At 41.6% G+C, this 24,006-nt stretch overlaps 1 protein-coding gene across 1 annotated transcript in view; it reads right to left on the reverse strand.

Moving 5' to 3' along the window:
• KIAA0895 (KIAA0895 ortholog) overlaps positions 1 to 24,006 on the reverse strand; it is a 778,550-nt gene that overhangs the window by 316,980 nt on the left and 437,564 nt on the right. Inside the window, exon 5 of the mRNA XM_044065032.1 lies at positions 5,393 to 5,698. Coding sequence (XP_043920967.1) covers positions 5,393 to 5,698 — 306 coding nt within the window. The remainder of the gene's footprint in view (positions 1 to 5,392; positions 5,699 to 24,006) is intronic.

Below are 24,006 nucleotides of genomic sequence, written 5' to 3' on the forward strand. Positions count from 1 at the left end.
GGTTTCCAAATTTTCGTAATCTCAGGAGCTGGCCGACCGGCACTTGCGAACTGCTTCTGCTTCGGGCACCGCGCGGCAAGAAAGACTGAAGAAAATGGCGTCGGCTGGTTCCTTTATACCCCTGTCGCACTGACGTCAGGGAAGAAGCGACGACAGCCGACGCCGGACCTAGACTTTGGAATTCGGCCGACCGAGGACCTGCCTGACGGCAGGAGAACCCATCTGTTATGACTGCAGCTGTATGCACGATGAACATCTTTCTTTTTTGACAGAAAAACACAGTAAAAAACATTTCAAAACACTACGCCAGACCCACAAAAGTAAAATAAACACAATTTCTCCATAGAAGAAATGTTTTCAGTTACTTTACATCACTTTTAAACTGACAGAAAAAAAAAGAGTTAAAAGTATGTCACAGTCTGGAGACAGTCCATTAAAACACAACACTCCTAGCTTTAAAATAACTTTCCTGAAGAGGAAAATAAAATATCAACAAAATTGAGAAAATGGAAGTTTTTTCCCCCAAAGGAGGCTTATCTACCCAGCAAAGGAAAGCACAAGCCGACCACTGATCCTCAAAAGCCTCAGAGGAGCATACTCTTTGGAGCCAGTAAAACTCTGAAGAGCTATGCATCCAAACTCGTCTTTTAGTCAGCTCAGCTCAAGCTGCCTAACAGTTTGGGCACGTGGAAGGTGCCCTGAAGCTTTGGAAGCTGAAACGGCTGTTATATTCTTGGCAAGATATAATCCATATAGCTAAGGCTACTGCAGCAGTGATCAATATGGTGAACATTACACATTTTACAGTTGTGAAAACACACGAGAGGTTTGGTTAAAGGTTGAAGAATTTATGATGGCATTTTGGACAGATAAATGTTATTTGAATAAATGGTTAAACTTATTCACTGCTCCAATAACAGACTGAATTGCCAGTAAAGTGATTACAAGAATATGGAAAAGCAATAAATGTCCTGCATTCCATGACTTATTCAACTAGCCACTGATCTATGTTTACATGAGATAAATATGAATGGTATTAACTCTAAGTCAAACCTCCAAACTATAAATTAAGGACAAAATTAAAATCGTTATTACACAAATATAACTGAATCAGTTAGTGTAATTTTTCTTGATTTGATTAATGTAAAGACAGTAAAAATTATTACAAAAGGATTATAATTAAAATATGATGGAAAACATTTGTAAATAGTTTGTTCACTATCAAAACTGTTACTTGAAATTAGTTGTTTTATTTAAAATTAATAAAATTGCAACAGAAAAAAAATATGTGAATATATATGAGATAATAACAGAATGACAGTGGAGATATGAAAGAAAGACATGGAGGCAAATGATCTAAAAGAAATGATTAGGTGTGTAGTGTAGAAGGGGAATGGAGAAAGGGCAAACCAGATATGACTAAGACCCAAAGAAAAGGGCAATAAATGCATGAAAAAAGAAAAGGAACCAATTCATGGAAATTTGGTTGGATACCAGAAACATTGTGAGATACGCTAGGAAAGCCAAGACAGAAAAAAAAAGTAAAGAAGTTAGTTAATGGTCTTCATGGGACCAGCATAAAGGATTAAAGTGGAAAGACAACTTTCCTAGAACTTGAGACAAAGTCAGGAAGAGAAATATATGGATTATGAAGGATGCAAAAATAACAAGAATTTCAATAAAGCAGAACAGGCAGCAGAAATTCTAAATGTATTCTTTACTTTAGAATTCAGCAAGAAAAATGGAGAACTGCTCCAGCATGGAAAGGAATAGTAGAGTTAAAAAATTAAACAAAGGAATGTGAGAAAGAGAACTACTGGCACTAAATGCGGACAAAACAGAGAGGCCTTCGGGATAGTCAGTGAGAATATTGAAGACCCTGAGTTCTGGTGGAGCCCCAAATAAGCTATCTAATAGAACTTGAAGAGATGGGATAACCTGAAACACTGGAAATGCATCAAAGTAGTATTTCTACATGTGGGACGGTCGAGGTGCATCACAGGAAACTACATCAGTCATTGTGATGGTAGAAAATTCATCATGAAAACGATTTGGGAAAAAAGCTGTCTCTTGAATGACAATAACCTACAGTAGTACCAGACATAAGCTTACAAATGTGCAATTCTGTGAGACCAACACGATCCATTTCTATGGCTGAGTGACAAGGAGGATGAACAGGGGTCGCCCAGTGGATAAACTCTGTATGGACTTAAGTAAGACCTCAACACAGAAGGGTGTTAGGTGGGGTGTGTGTGTGTGTGTGTGTGTGTGTGTGTGTGTGTGTGTGTGTGTGTGTGTGTGTGTGTGTGTGTGTGTGTGTGTGTTTTAATAAACTATGAGAACTACTGATCAAATGAGTAAATAAAGGGTTGGAGGGGAAGATGTTAAGAGCAGTGTCATGGACTGATTAGTTTAAAGAACAGAAAATAACTAGTCCACAGTGATCAATATGATGAACATATAACTAGTGCTGTGCCACAAGGTTTGGTTGTGGATTAAGCATTATTCTTTGAATACAAATCAGACATAACATTAGGAATGGAAAACAGAGTAAAGTGATTTGCAGATGACATCAAAATAAGGGGAAGAGTACAGTTGTGTAGGTAACTTAACATTAAAAGCAGATGTTCGAAACAATCATTGTTGCACTATTCTTCACTAAAGGACGTGTGTTCCAGGTTAACCATATATTATTTCAACTGTCTACAAAGCTCAAGCACCTTTATCGTGCATTGTACATCTGACCTTAGCATAAGCAGAAGTGTCAATATAAGAGGGACACATGGACCTGACAAAATTCAGACTTTTCTTGCCCCAAGAGTGGAACACTGAAGCCTGCAGCAATAAGAAGTTGCATAATACAGAAAAGGAGAGTGAAAAGGAAAAATAAATGGGAAAGGGTACTCTCCACTGGCCAAAGAAAGAGACCAGTAAGGGGATGGAAGGAGGGTATGTGTACTGCAAAAGTGATCTATTCAAACATCTAATGTTATGTTACGTTACTTACATGAGTGTATTATGTTCTTCATAAGATCGCTGTTGTGGTATTCCTCACCAAACAGATAACCACCAAAGCTCAAGAAGAGAGGGTGAAGAGAGTTGAAATGGAGTCTAAAATACTCTGTAGAACTGCCCTGATAAATACAGTCCCGACTCTAGAGAAAGCAATCAGGTCGTAATGTTTAGGAAATATGTGAACAGAGGACCAGATAGCTGCTTCCCAAATAGATCTGGAGTCCCCTTTCCAAAATGCTCCAGAATTAGCAACTAACCTACTAGACTACACTTTTACATTCTTAGAAGGATTTTTTGCAACAGACAGAATAGCAGAAATGATAGAAAGAAAAATCTGGAAATAGTTCACAAACCTGGCTGTCCCTTTTTATATTCATCATAAAAAAACAAAAGGCTACTCTTCTATGCTGAAGACCTTAGTTCTAGCCAAATAAAATTTTAGCAGTGAAGAATCCTTTCTCTCTTTTCTGTGGATTAGGATAGAAGTTAGAGTATAGGATGGTTTGATCACGAGTAAGCTCAGAGACTACTCACCTTATCATTGTAAAATACCAAGAGAAAGGTTCAAGAATATAAGGACCTGTCATTCAAAAACCTATCAGATATCAAAGCTACCAGCAAAACAGTCTTCTAAGATCAACAATTTTAGAGAGGATCTGAGTGCTGGTTCAAAGGGAGGTTAAGTAAGCTTTTCTAAAATAAAATTAAAATTCCAAGAAGAATTCACACTTTTCCTTCATTGTCTAATATGCAAAACTTTCTTTATCAACTGTTTGACTTGAGAAAGAAAATATAAAAAAGATTCAGCTACAAACAGGCTAAAATGGCTGAAAAATGTATCTTTACTGAAGTATATGCTTGGCCATAAGTGGGAAATCCATACAGATACTGAAGAACTAGTGGTGCTCCTGCTTGAGATTGGTCCTATCCTGTAATTTATTACCACAAAGAAAATATTTTTCATTTAGAAAAAAAGACTTCCTAGTAGTAGGAATCCTTGCCTCTCATACTTATAACATGATCTCAGAATAAAGGTGCCTAAAGGGAATCAAAAGTTTATTATCTAAACTGTTAGGCTCAGGGCTTAAATGCTTGGATGAATCAAAGATCCTCTGTCTTATGTGAGTAAATCCCTCCTGTAAGGAAGTTTCAGGAGATTGTCCTTGGCCAACTGTATAAAAAGGGAGAACTAGTGTTGTCTAGGCCAAAAGGGGTTATCAATAGCATTGTTAGTTGGGTCTTCCTTATCTTTTGAATAACTTTGTGTGCTAGGGGAAATTCATACAGAAACATCTCTATGAGTGCCTAGGCATTTGCAGTATCTTAGTCGGCATCATGGGAGACACAGATCTGAAGTACCTCCCAGGCGACCGAATCCTGGACCCCAGATCCAGAGATTTACAGAGCTGAGCAGCTGTCTGAATGTTCGGATCTGAACTGGTAGGATCCGAAGAAGTAGTCTGTGTTGATTTGATAAGTTCCGGTCTGGAAGAAGGATCACTCAAAGCTGCCAAGTCTATCTGATCTGAAGAAGTTGATATACATCTCAGCACCGACATTCTCGAATGTGACTGATAATTTTAGCCGGAGGCTCTGAGGACACCCTGGAGTCCTTATGGTGGCACTTCTTAGCCTCGTAGCTCTGCGGGACTTTTGAGGAGGGGTTAAGCCCCTGGAGAAGATAAAGAAACAGGCAGAAAGTCCTTCAAAATTAACTTATCCTTCCTCTCTTGGATGGCCCGAGGATTGAGACCCTCACAAATATTGCAAGGAGAATCCAAATGGGCCACTCCCAAACAGTAAAGACATTTATCATGTGCGTCTTGAGTGTGAAGTGCACCTCTTAAAACAAACTGATTTATCCATCCTGAAATATAAAGTTAAGTATCAATTTTTTTTTTTTTTTTTTTTGAAAAGAAGTGCCAAGGCCCAAAGGGATAGGAAGGGTGAAGGAAGAAGAACCTAATGGCCTCGCACACTGAAAAGAAAAAAGAGGAAAAACTATGAGAAGTATAAAATTAAACATATATCAAGACTAAGATCAATATAGAGACTAAGTAAACACTTGTCTGCTTGGAGCACTGGAAATCACGACTGTATGCACTGGCGGCAAACGAGATCTGAGAAGGTACAGATAGGGCCAGAGGATTATGTATAAAGGAGGAGCTCGAACCTGGAAGCTAAAGTCTGTAGAAGGAGGCCAAGTCGGATCTGAAGATCGACTATGTAACCTATCAGTGAAGCAGAATGAGAGGGACAACATCAGATATACAAATTCTGTTTATACCTTTAATAAGGAGTACTTTCTTGGTAATAAACATAACTCTTCCATCACAAATGCTGTTCAGAGGTCAGTAAACTCTTGGGGTGAGCTCACCTGGTAAAGAAGTATCAGTCTGTCCTCTTTTGGCTCGTACACAATAGTCCCATCTTGTGTTTGGATCTTTCACAAATTTCCCCACATCTTGGAAAAGCTCACTGAAGGACATGCGACTGGCCTGGTAGACAGTGTAATACAAGAGGGCTGCCCGCCACAGGAGAGGATCCTTGCGGAAAAGGACACTATGAATACTGGCAAGACCTTCCTCGGTAGGGTTCGCAGACTTTAGCCCATATTTTTTACGTCCATTCCAATTACACCAGGGCTGCTGACTGTTGTTAATTCCTCGAAAATAATGAGTCCCTGTAATAAATTTAAAATGTTTCAGGAGTCAAAGCAAACAATGTTAACTAACAGCTAAAAATTCAATAAGAATCCTTAAATTAGATGGGAAACACTTTGCATAATACTACTGTATCATCTAATGCACTAAACAGAAAGCCATCATAAAAGCAATATAATCTCATCTCTGAGGTACTGGTCCCACAGATTTATGTGGTGTTACAGAAACAGAGCAGAATTCAAAATGTACAGTGTAGTGACATTCCTAGAACTATTTACAATCACAAACTAAGACTAGGAGAAGTAGGCAGCTCGAAAAGACAACCAAAATGCTTGATATTACATACTTAATATACTGTTAGTCTGCTGATAGGCTCACAGGTTCATAGGTACATACGTGTTTACTAGGCTAATGACCACAAGGGCCTTTTTAAGCCTAGCCATGCATCCCAAATCTCTGACAAGTTCTGATACCCTTTATAAGTGTAAGCAGGGGGTTGGGAAATTAACCATTTACAGTTTACCTGTGTCCATTAGAGACGTAGGTGCCAAACCAGGGATGAATTTCTGGTTTCCCATCCAATTGTCCAAGCTGCACTTGAACTGGGTTATGGAGGAACTCTGCTTCACATGGATGGGGAGTCTGTTCCATAGACATGGTAGTCTCTGAGATACATACCTATCTCTCCAGCAGGACCTATTTATATCACAGGCAAGGTTTAAGTCTTTAGAATGGGCAATTCTGGTGCTGTTTGTTTTGCGGATATGAAGGAGGTCTATCAGAGTGGGGTCTGACAATGCCCTATATGCCAGACATAGATTTTATTTTATTTATTTTATATTTGTTAACTGGGAAAGTCCAACTTGGACAAAGCCATTTTTCAGCGGAGGCCAGGGGAGAAAGGCTCCAGATGCATGCCTTTGTAATGTGGGAGGAAACCGGAGAACCCAGAGGAAACCCACACGAACGCAGGGAGGACATGCAGACTCCGCAGAGAAGGCACCCCAGCCAAGAATCGAACCGGAGAACCTCTTGCTGTGAGGTGACAACACTACCACTGCAACACTGCGCCATCCCCTCAAAAGCCTGTAGGAGACAGAATACAGAGATAGGGCCTTGAGGTGGTCTGCATAGGACATTATGCATTTCTTGGCATTTAGTTTTAGTCCATGGCACTGACACCAACTCTTTGTCTGTGTCAGCTCAACATTTGTGTCAGTGTGAGATTCAATGACAGCTCCTAATTTGCAATCATCTGCAAATTTAGTCAGCCAGACACCAGTGACATTGGCCTTGACTTCTGAGAAGAAAATTACAAAAAGGTGAGATCCAAGGACTGACCCCTGAGGGAGTCCACTTGTGACTGGCCTCTTTGTAGAAGTGGACTCCCCAATTCTAACTTCCTGGGACCTGTCTGTGAACCAGTTGGCTATCCACCGGGTGACATATAGGTTTGTACCTAACCTCTTGAGTTTGTCAACAATGCCCAAGTGGGACATTGTGTCAAATTCCTTAGCCAGGTAAAGGTAGGCAGTGTGAACAATTTTGCCCTTATCCACTGCTTTGGTGACCTCAAAGATGTCCACCAGGCTAAGTAGGCAGGATCTGCCCCTGATGAAACCAAACTGGGTGGTCCAGTGTCTGGAGGTCTACTATATTTCTATTAATCATCTCCATAATTCTTATCTTGGCTTTACAAATAAGACTAGTGAGACTTGTGGGTCTGTAGTTTCCAGGGTCTGTAGATGGCCCACCTTTGTAAAGAGGGATGACTGTTGTCTTTCTACATTCATGAGGCATGAAACCTGTTTGGAGGTTACAGGTAAACAGTAATTCCAGAGGCCCTGATAGGTCATGTTTCATACTATTTAGAAGGCATCCTTGGATACGGTCTGGGCTCACTGATGCAGTGTTGTTGGTCTTAGACAGAGCATTAAGGACCTGTTCCCTAGTGATTATATGGGAAGTTATATTTGATGATATTTCCTGAGGGAAGGTTGAGAGGGAGAGAGGGGTAATGTTGAAGCTGAATTTATCAGCCAGGAGGTTTGCTATGTCTTCTGGATCAGTATAGGTGGCTCCATTTACATTGAGCTCTGCACACAATTACGTATTGCCTTTAAGGTTGTGGACATAGCTAAAGAATGCTTTGTGGTTGTCCTTGGCCAGGTAGGTCAAACTTGCCTCATACTTGGCTTTGGTGGACTTTATTTGTCCTCTGAGTTGTCTGTTTAGTTTGATGAGAGTACTTTTATCCTGCTGGGTGCTGCACTTCCTAATTTTTGCCAAGATTTTCTTCCTCCTGTTATACAGCCTATTGATTTTGTGATTCCACCAGGGTGGCTTGTTTTTTGAGTTAGTTCTGTACTTCTTCCTGGTGCAGATGTGGACTGTGAGCTACGTGGAAAGCTTTCCTTACAACAGTAGACACATGGTGGCTGAAGTTAAGGTTGTGGTCAATCTGTGATCCCAAGTCCCTTACCACTTCATGGGTACTTTTAGGATACTGTTGTTGATTTGATAGTGTAAACAGACACTGTTTGTGCCGAAGGGAATAATGATACATTTCTTTGCGTTCGGTTTGAAACCATGACTAATACACCAGTTATTGGTCTGTGTGAGACCCTCATGGAGTATAATGACTTAATTTGGGTATTCAATGATTGCACATAGGTTGCAATCATCTGCAAACTTGGTCAGCCACAACCCTTTAATTTTTACCTGAATTTCTGAAAAGTATATACCAAGCAGTAGAGGGGCCAGCACTGACCCCTGTGGCATCCTGCTGGTAACAGGTCTGTTGGTTGATGTGGAGTCACCCACTTTGACAGTGTGTGTCCAGTTTGTGAGCCAGCTGGCAATCCATCTTACAATGAAAGGGTTTACATTCAGTTTGCTAAGTTTATTGGTAATGCCTCAATGTGGGATTGTGTCAAAAGCCTTTGCCAACTCAAGGTTTGCTGTGGGAACAGATTTGCCTCGTCAATGGCCCTGGTCACACTTTCAAAGAAATCCACCAGATTTAACAGGCAGGATCTGCCCTTCATGAAGCCAAATTGGGTAGGATTCAGGATTTGGAGGTCACCTATGTCTATTTATGAGGTCCATAACAATGCATTCCATGGCCTTACAGATGAGGCTGGTCAGGCTTATGGGTCTGCAATTCCATGGGTCTGTGGCTAAGCCACCTTTGTGGAGGGGATTAACTGTAGCTGACCTCCATTCCGTAGGAACAAAGCCTGTGATTAGGCTATGATTGAAAAGAGTACTTAGTAGTGATGCTAGTTCATGTTTTAGCCTGTTTAGAAGACAGCCTGAGATGTCATCTGGTCCCATAGAGGCCATGTTCTTTACCCTGAACAGGGTTTTGAGGACTTGTTCTTCAGATATGTAAGGTGAGGGGGAAGTTTGGGGAGGGTTTGTTGTAAGTTAGGAGGGGATAAGGGAGTGAAATGTCTGCCAAACCTATCTGCTAGTAGGTTCGCTATCTCTGTGGGGTCAGTGTGTGTGATACCATTGATGACCAGTTCTGTACATGCTTAGTTAGGAAATTATTCACAACATATATTCAGGTGCAACAACTGCTTCAGATTGTAAAAAATCCTAACAGGGGATGGAATATACTAGACATTGTTTGCGTTCCTAAAGAAAAAAGAAGTTATGTTCTTACCATAACGTTCCATCTGTGTTGTTGATCTTCATTCATTCATTAATCATGGTTATTGGTTCCGTCCTCGGAACTGACTCGGCTGTTATAACAAGCTTGCGCCAGCCAAAAAACTCTTGAGCTAAGCTTACCCATAGTGCCCCTCTCTCTATCACCTCAGATCGAGTTTGCCCGTAAGAAAGAAAGCAGAGGCTTTATTTGAGCAAATTCCTTATTACAGAACTTGGGCCAAATCCAAACCTCCAGGAAGCTTTTGGAGGGGGTAAGAGGGTGGAATGTAATGAATGAATGAAGATCAACAACACAAATGGAACGTTATGGTAAGAACATAACTTTTTTTATCTGATATTGTTAATCTTCATTCATTCATTACTGATGGGACAGAGTCCCTAACTACTTTATTTCCTGGGAGGCCCTAAGAAAGGATACTCCTGAGCACCACTGAATCAAAGGATGCTCTCCCCCTGGAGACCAAGTCCAATTTGTAATGAGTGATAAAGGTATGAGGAGTAGCCCATGTTGCTGCTGCACAAATGTCATCCATGGACACCACTCTTGAATGAAAGGCAACAGATGATCTTGGTTGCATGTGCTTTGACCTTAGTTGGTAGAAGAAGTTTGTTTTGTTGGTAGATAAAGGAAATACAATCTCTCAGCTATTTAGCTAAAGCTGATTTAGAAACAGATTTTCCCAATTTTGGTCCTGAGCAGGATATGCATAATTGGTCAGATTTCTGTAGAGATTTAGTCCTGTCCAAGTAGAAACGTAATTGTCTATGCACATCAAGCAAATGCAGGCAATATTCTCCTTTATTAGAAAAATTGGGAAAGAAAACTGGCAGGTCAATTGTTTGATTAACAGTCAAATCTGAAATAACTTTGGGTAAGAAGGAGGGATTAGTCAGGAGTGATATTCTGTCTTTATGGAAACCCATGTAATGGCGTTTTATGCACAAAGCTTGTAGTTCAGATATTTGCCTTGCTGAGATAATAGCCACCAAGAATACAGTTTTCCAGGATAAAAATTTCATATCGCAAGTGGCAGCAGGCTTGAAGGGAGGACAAGTCAAGGATTGTAGTGCCAAAGTCAGATTCCACGGTTCGAATGGCTCTTTGAAGGGTGGTCTAATTTGCGTGACATTTTTCAGAAAGGTTTTGCAGAGACGGTGAGATATCAAGGACGAGTCCTGGAAGCCATTGTGGAAGATTGAGATAGCCGCCAGGTTTACTCGAATAGTGGAAGCTGCCACTCCCAAATGGAGGAGGTTTGATCCAGTAGAGAATTCAATGGGGCCGAGAAGGGGTCATGTCTTTTCTCTCAAGCCCAAATTATGAATCTCTTCTATTTGCTAAGATAAAGATTCCTGGTGGATGGTTTGTGGGAAGTCAGAAGGATGTTTCGTACAGGGGAGGATAAGTTATTCTGCCTGGCAATTACTGGAAGTGGAGGAGCTAAGCTGTCAGCTTGAGACTAGATATGTTCGGATGGATCAACCCTTGTGGGTGCAAAGAGCAATTCTGGAGTTGGATCCAGAATCCACGTTTGGTGGAGCAGGCGAGACCAAAGGAAGGGAAACTAAACTTGCCGGGGCCAATAGGGGGCAATGAGGATTACTTTGCTTCTCAACCTAAGAGCTTTCTTTAGGAATTGCGGAATCAGAGGAAGAGGGGGGGGGAAGGCATAAAGGAGTCCCGTGGGCTAATTTTGTATTAGAGTGTCCCTTGGGGACTCCTCCTGAAGGGGTGTCAGGGCAAGTAGCTGCTGTATTTGTGGTTTGTGGGGGACGTGAATAGATCACAGCAAGGCTGGTCCCAATGACTGAAGATCTTTGTAACTATGGCAGGGATGAGGGGCCAGTTGTGAGGCAGGAGAATGCATCTGCTCAGCTTGTCTGCAATTAAGTTGGAATCCCCAGGAATGTGTGTAGCTATCAGAAAGCAGTTGGAAGATATCACCCACTGCCAAATTCTCATTGCTTCTCGACACAACGGGTAGGATTTGGTTATCCCTTATTTGTTGATATATCATACTACGGACATGTCTGATTGGATAGCAATTGTCCCTGACTGGAGGACAGTTTGGAATGCTTGCAATGCAAGAAGCACTGCCCACAGTTCTAGAACACTGATATGCAGGTTGGCCTCCATGGGGGACCAAGTGCCTTGGACTGTCTTTCCCTGGAAATGCCCCCCCACCCCATCAGGGAAGCGTCCGTGGTCACTATAGCCTTGGGCTGAGAGGGGGGGACGACGACTCCATAGGTCTTTTTCTGGCTTCATCCACCAAATTAAGTCTTGTTTGCATCAATTTGTTATACGGATTTGACAGGACATAGGATGAGTTAGAGGGGGCCACTGTAGGAGTCTCATGTGTAGTCTTGCTAGGGAACAATAGTGATCGAGCTACCACTGATCCTAGAAGCTCTAGGACTGCACGAGCTGAAACCTTGTCCTGAGAGAGTATCACCCAGAGTTGAGACCTTAGTCTTTGTAACCTGTGAAGTGGAAGGGCGACTACGCAAGAGTGAGTGTCAAAAGTTTCTCCTATGAATTCCAGATTTTGAGGAAGAGTCAGTTTGGACTTTTCTTCGTTTATTGAGATTCCCTAAAGATCTTGCTAGCTTTAGGGTGCAATGTAGGACTGTAACAAGCAGATGCTTTGTAAGGACATAAGGAGCCAATTGTCTAAATAAGGAAACACCTGGAATCCTTGCAGTCCCAAGTGAGCTGTTACCACTGTCATGCATTTGGTGAACACTCTGGGAGCCGTAGAGAGACCAAAGGAAAGTGCTCAGAATTGGTAGTGATCGGCTCCTAGCCGGAAGAGGAGGAATCTCCTGGAGCATTTGTCCATTTTTATGTGGTAATACGCATCCTGGAGATCTATCGAGCACATCCAATTGTCCTTCTCCAGAAATGGAAGGATAGACTAAACCATGACCATCTGGAATTTTGTCTAACAAACTTGTTTAGGATGCCGAGGCCCAAAATTGACCTCCAGTCTCCTGTCTTTTTTGGCACTAAAAAGAACCTCGAGTAAAATCTGGATTCTATCTGGTCTGGTATGACTGTTTAGATGACTCTTTTTAGAAGCAGCTTTTGTATTTCTTGAGCTGCTGCTTCCATTTACTGGGCAGGACATTGGGAATTTGGCTTTGGGAAAGAATCAAAAGGGATGGGATAACCTCTGGTAATTATCGTCTGCACCCAATAATCTGTTGTTATGGATTGCCAGGCAGTGTGGTGCAAAGAGAATTGTCCCCTGACTGCTTCCAGAGGTAAGCAATTGGGCCGTTCTTCAGGAGCGCTGATAGGGCTGTCCAGAGAAAGGATCTTTAGATCCCTGATTATGCGGACCCCCCACTGCCTCTGGAGGGGCATCTTCCTAATGAGTTCTCCCCTCTGCCCCAGGGGGGGGACTCACCATGTGCATCGCGGAAAGGACCCTGGGCTTTCCTGTACCACATCTTCCCACTCCTCTGATTCCTAGAGAAAGATCACTGGGGCATGGAAAAACACGACCATGGCAGACAGGGTCTTGCCACCCTTTCAACACTTGGCTATGGTGTCTTTTACCTTTGGGCCAAAAAGAGAGGAAGCTTCCATGGAAGCATTGAGAAAAAAAGACTTAAAAGGGTCCACAAAATCACACAGGCACATCCAGGCAAGACATCTCATGAGAACGCTACACCTGCTACTCTAGCCACCCCTTTGGTAGCATGAGAAATAAACCGCACAGACAAGTTTGATATAGACTCCAGGTTGGCAAGCTGTGAGGCAACTTTGTCACGTACCTCATCAGATACTACTCCTGCTAGTGTTCCTGAGAATTCCGTGATCAGGTCTCTCTGGAGATGGATAAAATGTGCCAAGTAATTCATGGACTGAATGGCAAAGGTCGATGAAGCATATACCCGCTTCCCTAACCTGTCCATCATTCGAGACTCCATGTTTGGGAGATGGACAGCAGGACTCTCCTCAGTGAGTTCTTTCCTAGTGGCCGCAGCCACCACCATAGCATCTACTGGTAATCCTTTGGACCAATGGGGCTGATCCTCTGGAGGGGAGAGAATTTTGTCTGGTCCCTGGGGGATAGGTTCAACGGTGTCAGGATTCCTCCAAGCGCACTGCACGATGAGCTGAACTAGATCATCTGCAGGGAGGGTTGCCCAGGAAGTAGAGGGTCGACCAGGAAAAGCCTGCAAGAATACAGACTCCTCAGAGGAAGGGTTGGTGGGCTTCCAGTCTCCCTGATGCTTTAGAACTTCTAGAATATCTCCAAAGGAGGCATCTTCAGGGGACGACCATGGGGACCCTTCCCCCTCATCTTAGTCTGTATATTCGGTAGGGGAATCCATGTGCTTCCTCTTGCATGATCTCTTAGGAGGTACCTCCTCAGCAGGGGTATCTGAAGAGTGAGTGCCCTGTGGAAGGGTATCTTGAGGTAACTGTGCTGGATGCCACAGAGTAGTGGACTGTGTCAGCTGCAGTTCAGAGGACATGTTTATGTGGCATTCCTGAGCCTGCTGAGGCAAGTGCCCTCTTCATCAGCTGGAAAGCATGCCCACCTGAGGAGGGATGGGAGCCCAGAACTGAGAAAGACAACCTCGCAGCTGGGGTCACACCCCACTCTGACAACCCCACCACCAGGGAAGGAGCCATGAGAGGACTTAGTGCCGCCAATACAACTGGAATCACAGCAGATGGCACCAGAGAAAAAATAGGAGCCATACTAGGGATCACGGTACCAACGCACCAGTCACGATCCCGAGGATAGGTCACCTCCAATTGAGTCAAGGACTATAGTGGTCAGTTCTGGAGCCATGGTAAGATCTCCCAATGAAATCAGAGGCTGGAACCAGAATAGGCATCAGTGTCGAGGGCTCTGATACCTCCAAGGAGGTCGAAGGAGGAATTTATGTTGGAATCTGTGGAGAAAATTCCTCGGCTCCAAGTGGGAGGGAGGATTTAGGAGTTGGAATTCCTCTGGCCACCAGTAGCTGATCCACGAGTCTCACTACGTCGAGTTTGGAAAAGCTTCTGGAGGAGCAGGTTGACATCCCAGATGGAGACTCGTCGGAAAAGCTCCTGTAGGAATGGGTTGACATCCCAGATGGAGACTCAGGGCATTCTAGAAAAGGACTCAACTGTTGTCTGAAAAAGGGATCTACCGTCAGAGTACTGAGTCTGAGGTAAACTTTCGCTCTTCGGCACCATGGTCAAAGGACTAGAAGGTTGTGTAGGAGGGGGGTAGTGACCTGAACTGGGGAGACTATTTTTGGTGCCGAGAGGTGCATTGGTACTGTAATGGAGGTTGGTACAGTAGGAGTAGAAGTTTTGGATGGTTCCCTAATACAGGATGGCACCGTAGAAGGGGTTAGAGGCCCCAGTGCTGAGGACGGCACCATAGAAGGGGTGTGACACCCCAGTGTCAAGGTTGCAGAAGTCAATTTAGGGAGGTTTTGTCTTTTGTTCCATGGGGGACTTAACCAATTTAGTCTCACTGGTATGTGGAGAGGAAGGTACAGATTGACTCCTCTTTTTATGTTCCTTCTTAGGAGAGGTTGAGCCCTCTGCCTCAGATAGAGCCTCCGAGAAAGAAAATTTTAGGAGACCTTTCAATATTAATTTATTTTTCCTCTCAGTCAAAGTGCGGGTGCTATTAAGTCACAAGAGGGTTGAAACTTCCAAGTGCGGCACCCTGAGACAATAAACACAGGACAAATGTCCATCAGAATTCAGCATTTTCCTGCCACACTGATCGCATTGCTTAAAGCCTGTTGTCCCCTTCTTACGCAGTGTTTAAAGCCTGTTGCCCCCTTCTTATCAGCCATTATCAACAATTCAAATAACAAGTCAACAATGAAGGAAAGGCTCTGCCAGAATAACAGAATACGAAGCAGGCACACACACAGTCAAGAAAAGAAAGGACTGATTTTTTTTTAATTACCAACAATGGTAATGAACGGGTAAAGGGAAGGAAAAGAGAGAGAAAGGAGGGGGATACCAGCAATGGTATAGATTACCTCAGAGGTAAGGAAGGTCTGTACCAGTAGTGGTACGAAGAAATACCAAAATTTGGTAAAGAAACAGAAAAGAGTCACTCAACAGATAGCAAGGGTAAGCAAAGTATAAAAGAATAAAAATAAGGTAGAAAATCTCAGAGGTAGAGGAAAATTATCTAAGTTGAAATATAAATTCTAAACTACTTAGCTAGAGAGTTGGCCTGACGCGTCTTGATACTCTAAGCAGCAAACGAGATCTGAGGTGATAGAGAGAGGGGCACTATGGGTAAGCTTAGCTCGAGAGTTTTTGGCTGGTACAAGCTTGTTATAACGGCTGGCTCGGTTCCAAGGACAGAACCGATACCCATCAACAATGAATGAATGAAGATTAACAACATCAGATTTAATGTTACTTCAAGTCAAGTTTAACACTGTTGATGTGCAATGATCATGGAGATATAATGGTTAATTTGTTGCTAGATAATTCTGCCAAAATGAAATCTAAACCAATGCACAAAAGGTTAATTACAGATTCTATGGAAACAAAACAGTCACTATGTAAAACTAACTAGAGTGAGATGTTCAGTGGAAAAACTGCAAATGGAATGTGGAAAGTTTTGAAAGAGAAATGAAGTGCAAAAAATCAAAAAAAAAGTTTAACATCAGGATCTAGGCATACAAAATCAGGGGGATATATTTTCGTAAGAACAAGATATGTGATTATGGTGAGAGACAAAAAATATAAGAAATGGAAGAGAGGTCAAACTACAACTATGAAAACGGAAATAAGCTGGACAAATAGATTAAGCATAGTGTGAGACAAGATCAAAAAAATTTAAAGAAAATTTATATAAAGATATGAGCATAATAGGAAACCTGTTTATAGATACATAAGATGCAGGAGGAGTAAAGACAAACAAATTGATAAACTGTGTGCAGATTCTAAAATGTATTCTCAGACACAACAGATTATGGATATATTTACAAAATCTTATGCAAAACAGTTTGGCTCCACAAAAAGGGTGATAAGTTGTCCTAGTGACATTCAGGTAACCCCAGATACTGGAATCAGTCGATTATATTGAAAAAGAATTGTGCAAACTGGATCCAAACAAAGCACAGGGAGGAGAAGGAATTAGTAACAATGACCTGAGAACACTTCAGCAAGAACTTACACTGTCATTACATCTATTATTCACTAGGTCATATAAATATGGGGATATTCCTCAAGATTGGAGACATGCGCTAATTAAACCTGTCTTTATGGGAAAGGGGAGCAGGATAAATCCGAGTCATATAGACCCTTAAGTCTACTTTCATGTTGTGGAAGAATAATGGAAAAGGTAATATTGGATAAGTTATTGTCAGAAGTGAATAGGTTGGGACTTGAAACCATATATCAGCATGCATATGTTGAAAATAGATCTATTACCACCTGTAACATGATGTTCTACAACAATATAGTAACAGCTACGAATGAAAAATCGTGCTATGATGTTATTTATATAGATTTAACTTCAGCATCTGACAGGATCATACACAAAACACTGATCAATAAATTAGTAGAACTAAGTATTTATGTATTCTTGATAAGATGGATAGCTACATGGCTTACAAATAGGACATGGCAAGTATCATACAGCAACTGGACAGGTGAAATCCTTGGTTACAGTCAAGGTGTCCGACAGGGATCTGTCCTAGGGCCTTACATGTTTAGATTGTATAGTTCAGACCTAATTTTTTCATCTGAGGTATTCTACAGTCTATATGCAGATGACCTGAAATTGGGTAAACTGATTACATGTGTTACAGATAAGGCATGTCTGCAAAATAACTTGACTTAATTGACCATTTGGGCACAGGAGAATAATATGCTAATAATTATATCAAAAACTAAGCATATGAGATTTGGGAGACATAAAATGAAAGGTGAATATTTAATACAGCACACAGTGATTGAAACTGTAGACTCATTTAAGGACAGGACTATAAGGGTAGATTCAGCTATGAGTTATTCTAATCTTATCAACCAATTGGTTAATGACAGTTACAGAACTATAGGTTGTATAAAAAGATTTATAATGTCTAGAAAATCAAAAATGTTGAAGTCATTGTTTGTTAGTCACATTAGACCCAAACTTGAGCATGGAATAACAATATGGAAACCCTATAAGAAAACAAGCATGAGTAAACTGGAAAGAGTACAGCAGAAATATACCAAGAGCATCCATGGATGTGAAAATTCATTATGAAAGACTAAAATATCTGAACTTGTACAGTGTCACTTACAGATATCTAAGAGGAGATCTTATTCGGGTATATAAAGCATTTAGAGACAACTACCTCTGGGAATGTTTGCGATTATCAAAAAGTACTACAGATTCATTAGACAACCTATACAGAAAATTCTATAGGAATGAAAAGTGTACTAACTGGTTCTTTGACAGAATAGCTGATGCATTGAACAGACTACCAAATTACATTAAAGCAAGTACTAGTTTAGATATTTTTAAGAATGGTATTTTGGATGTGGTGAGAGAGGATATGCAGGTGGTTGGTGTGACAGAGCAAGATGCAGAGGACAGGAGGAAATGGAAACAGTTGATCTGCTGTGGCGACCCCTAACGGGAGCAGCCGAAAGAAGAAGAAGTAGTATTTTGGAACAAATTAGCTGTGATGTAGATAATTCAAATGTGAAAATTAAATTCTTATATAAAGAGAGTGTGTATATTTTAAAGTTTGGCACTTTAAGTCCTGGGAGGACTTAACACAGAATGTACGTGGAAAGTTTTAATTTGACTGTCATTTACTGGATAATCAATGCCTATGATTGATTGATTAGATGTGTATTTAAGTGTTATGTCTTTTTACTTGTTTTGTACTCCTGGAAGGCATGAGTTGCTGAGGTGCTACAGTATTTTAACAGACCTTGAGTGTTTTATTAAACCTTTTTCCTGGTCTTCCTCTCCTGTGGTTTTCTACTTGGTTGTATTTACATTGCATTTTTCTTCTTTATTGTCGTTTTATATTTTTAAGAACAGCCTGGACACTTATTATGGAAAACAAGTGTTTTGGTATCTTGGCAAGCTAGAAGGGCATTAATGCCCGTGCTTGAAATATTTGTATGTATGTATGTATGCTTGGGTCCTACCCTTTAGGTTACATACATAGCTGTAAAATGCTTTATGGTTATCCTTGCCAGTACTTGCTAGGTTTCTCTCAAAGGAGCTCTTGGATTTGACAAGTTGTCTTATTTGCTGGTTAAGCTGAGGAGGGTGCTTTTCCATTGCTGGGTCCTTTTCTTGGACAGCAACCTTTTGCATTTATTGTAGTTTGTTGATGGTAGAAGTCCACCATGGCAGTTTTATTTTATTTGGGGCTCTGGCTTTGATTCTATCTGATACAGCTGAGTTTATACAAGTGCTTGTACGGGGTATTAGCGCAAGGTTCGCCTTGGTTACCACTTTCAGCTTAGGGTGGGGCTTGGAATGCGTTTATACCTTCACCTAGAGGGTAGTGTTTGCCTTGGCGAAGTTTTTTAGTCTGATTTCACCCATTGTGAGTTCTGGTGTTAATGTCAGTTCAAAGGTGACTAATTTGTGGCTAGTTTTATCTAATGAGGCTTCAACAGTTGCAGCAGTGCACCTGTTTGACATGTTGGTGAGGACCAGATCCAGAATGTTTGTTCCTCTTGTCGGGGTATGGACAATTTGTTCCAGGGCATTTGAATTCACAAAGTCAAGGAACTTTTGCACTAGCAAGTTTGGGCTAGAATAGTTTCCCAGTTGATGGTGGAATAATTAAAATAACCCATAACCAATGTGCTCAGCAAAATCTGGTTTGTCTTCAGTTTGGTTAAGCAGGCTTCATGGGTGTCTTGACCCATGGAGGGAGTCTACAACTGGCTAGGACTTGAATGGGGGTCTTACTAGATGGGAGATGAATGTATTTTAGAATTTTATAGGTTATAGGTTAGTACTAGGCTAACTGCCGTTGTGGGCCATTTTAAGCCTAGCCAATTACCCCATGTAAGAATCAAACCCTGCACCTTGTGTTTGTAAGGTAAACACCTTAACAATTACACTAACCTCACACCCTAATATATCTTTAATATAGATTGAAACGTCACCTCCTTTGGTTTTCACATGTTCATTTTGGGGTCTAAAGGTGTAGAAGGCATTTAACCTTGCAGGACCGGGGTACTTTTTGAGGCCTTAAACCAGGTTTCTGTGACTGCACAGACATCTACATCTTCTAGTGATACAAGTGCTTCCAGGGAGTGCAGTTTTTTGTTTAAGATCCTAGCATTTAGCAGCATGACCCTTACTTTGTTCTGGTTGGTTAATTTCACATCGGTAATGTTGTTTTCGAGACCTTGTCTAAAAAAGGCACTATGGGGGAAGCAAGAGCCTTTGCCAGCAGCCGAAAGCCTAGGGGTGCCAGGTGCAAACTGTCTCTGGCAAGATACCCTATCCTTACAAAAAATAAGACACGGTTGACTCACCACAACAACTTGTAACTTAATACTCTTGTTTTAGAAGTCAGAGCAGTAAGTGACACTGTCTTCCAAGTTAAGAACTGCAATTCAGCTTCATAAGCTGGTTCAAATGGAAAAAAGTGTAAGTTTCTCAAGAACAAATTTCAGATCCCAAGAAGGAGCCACCGCTTTCCAGGTGGATGGATATCGAGAACTCCTTTCAAGAACTGTTTGATTTGAGGCTAGGTAGAAAGGGGGTTCTATAGGAAGACAAGTATAGATAACTGATAGATGAATCTTGGCATAAGAATAAGAAAGGTAAGAGAATAACAGCTCAAATAAATATTACAGAACTAGAGGCATTTGGGTCTTAAAATGGTCCTGGTTTGTACTTTGGCACCAACTGGAAATCTTTTCCACTTACAAATATAAGATTTTCCAGTAGCAGGTTTATTGGCTTCCTTTAATAACTACTGTACATCTTCAGAAAACAGTACCTAAAAAGTATTACAACTCGTCTAGGCAGTCAGTTGAAGAAGCTGACGGCTTGGGTGCATTAAACAACCCTTGTCTTGTGTGAGTAAGTCCATTCTGTTAAGAAGTGTGTGGTAATTGTCCTTGGTCATTTTCAAAAGTATGGAGAATCACTGATGCCTGGGTCAAGACGGAGTCACAACCATCTTTGAGTTGTCCTTCTTAATCTTTACAGTGACCATGGTTATTAGTATTAATAGCAGAAAAGCATATATGAACATTCCCATCCATGGGAATGAGAAGGCATATGCCATCCAGGCTTGCTTGCAAGGAATCCTAGAGTATACTTTTTTAAATGTCTTTTATGAATGCTAGTATCCATTTGAGGCGTTTCCCACAGATGGATCAATTCCTGGAAGACCTATGGGTTCAGTTTCCATTTTTGAGCATCTGTCTTGGTTCTGCTCAGCTTGTCTGCAATAATGTTTTGCTCTGATGAAATGTAGGTAGCCTGAAGGGATAGGTTGTGATGAGTTGATAGGTCACAGGCATAGTTTATAAAGGGGATGTTGGCATAATGGTTAAGTTGTTTACCTTACAGATACAAGGTGCAGGATTTGATTCTCACATGGGGTAACTGGCTAGGCTTAAAATGGTCCACAAGGGCATGAACCTATGGGATACGATCTAGATCTCCCCATTTATTTATGTACTACACCTCTGTGGTGTTGCCTGTGATTATCAGTAGAGGGCCTGCAGTCCAAAGACGGTTTAAAGATTTCACAATTTATAACTGCCATAATTTCTTAGGCATTTATGTATTTTAGTCTGCCCTGCTTGTTTCACAGACCCTGAGCTTTCACCCCTTGGAAACAGCTCCCCAAGCAAAGTCTGTGGAGTCTGGGGTTACAGACTAAGTAGGAGTTGGAAGGGAAAAGAGGAGACCTGGGCTGAGGTATCTGGTCCACCCATCAAATAACTCCCATTTGACAAACCCCAACATTAGGATCTGAAAAATAAGATGGTGCCTGTGTTGTGTCCAAACCTGTTGAATCATTCCATTTTTCTTATATGAAGTCTGGACAGGATTAAGAATCAGTATATTAGAGGGTCAGCTCAGGTTGGACGGTTTGGAAAGAAAGCCAGAGAGGTGAGATTGCGTTGGTTTGGACATGTGCTGAGGAGAGATACTGGGTATGTTGAGAAAAGGATGGTAAGGATGAAGCTGTCAGGTAAGAGGAAAAGAGGAAGGCCTAAGATAAGGTTTATGGATGTGCTGAGAGAGGACATGCAGGTGCTTGGTGTAACAGAGCAAGATGCAGAGGACATGAAGAAATGGAAACAGAGGATCCGCTGTGGCAACCCTTAATGGGAACAGCCGAAAGAGAAGAAGAGGAAGTCTGTCCAGATGAATCATAAGAATTGTACATGACATGAAACCTAGAATCCTGATATATACTCTGGCTGATGTCATGGACTGGTTGGAGAAAATCAGAAACTGTTCTTTGTAAAAGTCTACTCTATACTTTGTGTTTGTCCCTCATGTGGGACATATCCAGAAGTCATCCAAGAAACACTATCCTATGAGAAGGAATGAGAGCAGATTTGTGTATGTTCACCGGGAACCCCAGCCAGAGAAGGATGCCCTTTATGTAAGTAAGAGATTCTTGACATTTTGAAAAAGAGTCTGCAAATATAAGACAGTAATCTAATTATGGAAAAATGCAAATGCCTAGCAACATGCAATGAACTATTACTGGTTCCAGACACTTTGTAAACACTGTTGTTGCTGTGCATAATGGAAAGAATAAATGCAGAGGACTGAATGTAAGGCGGACACAGAAAATATTACAAAGCATCTGAAGTGCTACAGAATTTAAAGCAAAGGGCAAAAATGTTACACAGACAAACCATTCAGTAAACACTGCAAGAAAGACTCAGCCAGAGTCTTCACTGCCTAATACCTTAAACCCCCTATAGTGGGGGCTCATGGGATATATGTCGAAAACAACTTAAAGGCATATCAGTGCTTCAGACACATGACTTCTAAATGCCCATGACATTTTATTTTTAAGTTTTTAAGGGTACACTGAGGCCAATAAAACCAAAACCTACTAGCTATAGACATGCTATGTTTTGGACTTTTTGTGACCTTGTCATTACAGCCAAGTAGATTGTTGGCTATACAAAAACACACAAGGCTGAAGTCCAAGCACCTCTGGAACAATGTTCAAAAGTTCAAATGAGAGGAACCACAAGTTGAGAAATATAATAAGGTGTCATTACAATGGTGTCATTCAAAGGGGATCCAGTATCTGTCGGCTGGGATGACATGATCAACAGACCATGATGCTTTGCCAGAGATGGTCTGCACCTGTCGCCCCTGGGATTCAGGTTATTGGCTACGGCTCTTGCCACCCCTATAGTGCCTTTTTTAGGCAAAATACAAAGGACAAAACCACCACCGTAACAGGCACAAGCATACAAAATCTGAAGGTAATGCTACTCAATGCTAGAAGTCTATACCTCAAAATGCACTCTCTCGAGGCACTCCTAAAAATGGGGAACATTGATATCTGTGTAGTAACTGAGACCTGGTTCAAGGCTCCAGAGAGCACCCCTGCAATGCCAGGCTACAACTCTTACCACACTTTTCGGCCACCAAACCAGGATCGAAACACTAATGGTGGAGGAGTGTCCATATTCACCAAGGATATTCACACTGCCAGGTTAGCTGCCCAACACAATGCATCTGAAATTCTCCAGGTGCAACTAACACTAGGTAAGACTGCAATCCAAACTGTAGCTTGCTACAGATCCACCACCATGCCCCAAAATTCTCACTACACCTTTCTAAACATACTGGAAAATATTAGTATACAACCACACACCCTAATACTGGGTGATTTCAACTACCCTGTCATTAACTGGGAAAACTATTCATGTACCAACATCTTTGCCCAACGGTTCTTGGAATTCATAAATTCCAACGCCCTGGATCAACTAATCCATAGTCCCACCAGGGGCTCCAATATCCTAGACCTGGTCATTACCAACATGGGAAATCGATGCTCCACACCTATGGTCACCCCCTCGTTGGTCAGGTCAGACCATAAGCTAATCACTCTCAACATCCACATCCCACCCCCAGTAAGGAAACCTCCATAAAAAACTTCTCCAAAGCCAACTTCATGTTACTCAAGTCAGAAGTTACAAACTTCATGACACCCATGCAGACAGGAACTGAAAGTTCGACTGCTAAGTCCTACACTAAGGCATTGCATGAGCACATCCACTCATGCATGAATTGTGCCATCCCAAATAGAACATAGATGCTCTCCTCCAAAAAAAAGGAAGCCAATCTAGTGGTCCCCTGCCATAAACAAACTTTACAACAAAAGGAAGAAACTGTTGCAGAAAAGAGGAAAATCCCAGGATGCAAAAAAATCCCTTACCAGCCTCAGTAAGAAGCTGAGATCCCTCATAAAATCCTCCAAAACTAGTTACGAAAATAAAATTGCCAAAGATTCCAAAGACAACCACAAGGCATTCTATAACTATGTCAAGAATCTAAATGGCAATGCTCATATCTGCTCTGAGCTACAACAGAATGGCATTAAATATACTGATCCCAAGGATATTGCCAGTTTCCTGGCTGATCAATTCAGTGCCAACTTCACCTCCCTCTCACCCCCTAAATGGCCC

The sequence above is a fragment of the Protopterus annectens genome, chromosome 3.part0 (assembly GCF_019279795.1).
Source record: "Protopterus annectens isolate FY-2018-M chromosome 3.part0, PAN1.0, whole genome shotgun sequence".
NCBI lineage: Eukaryota > Metazoa > Chordata > Ceratodontiformes > Protopteridae > Protopterus > Protopterus annectens.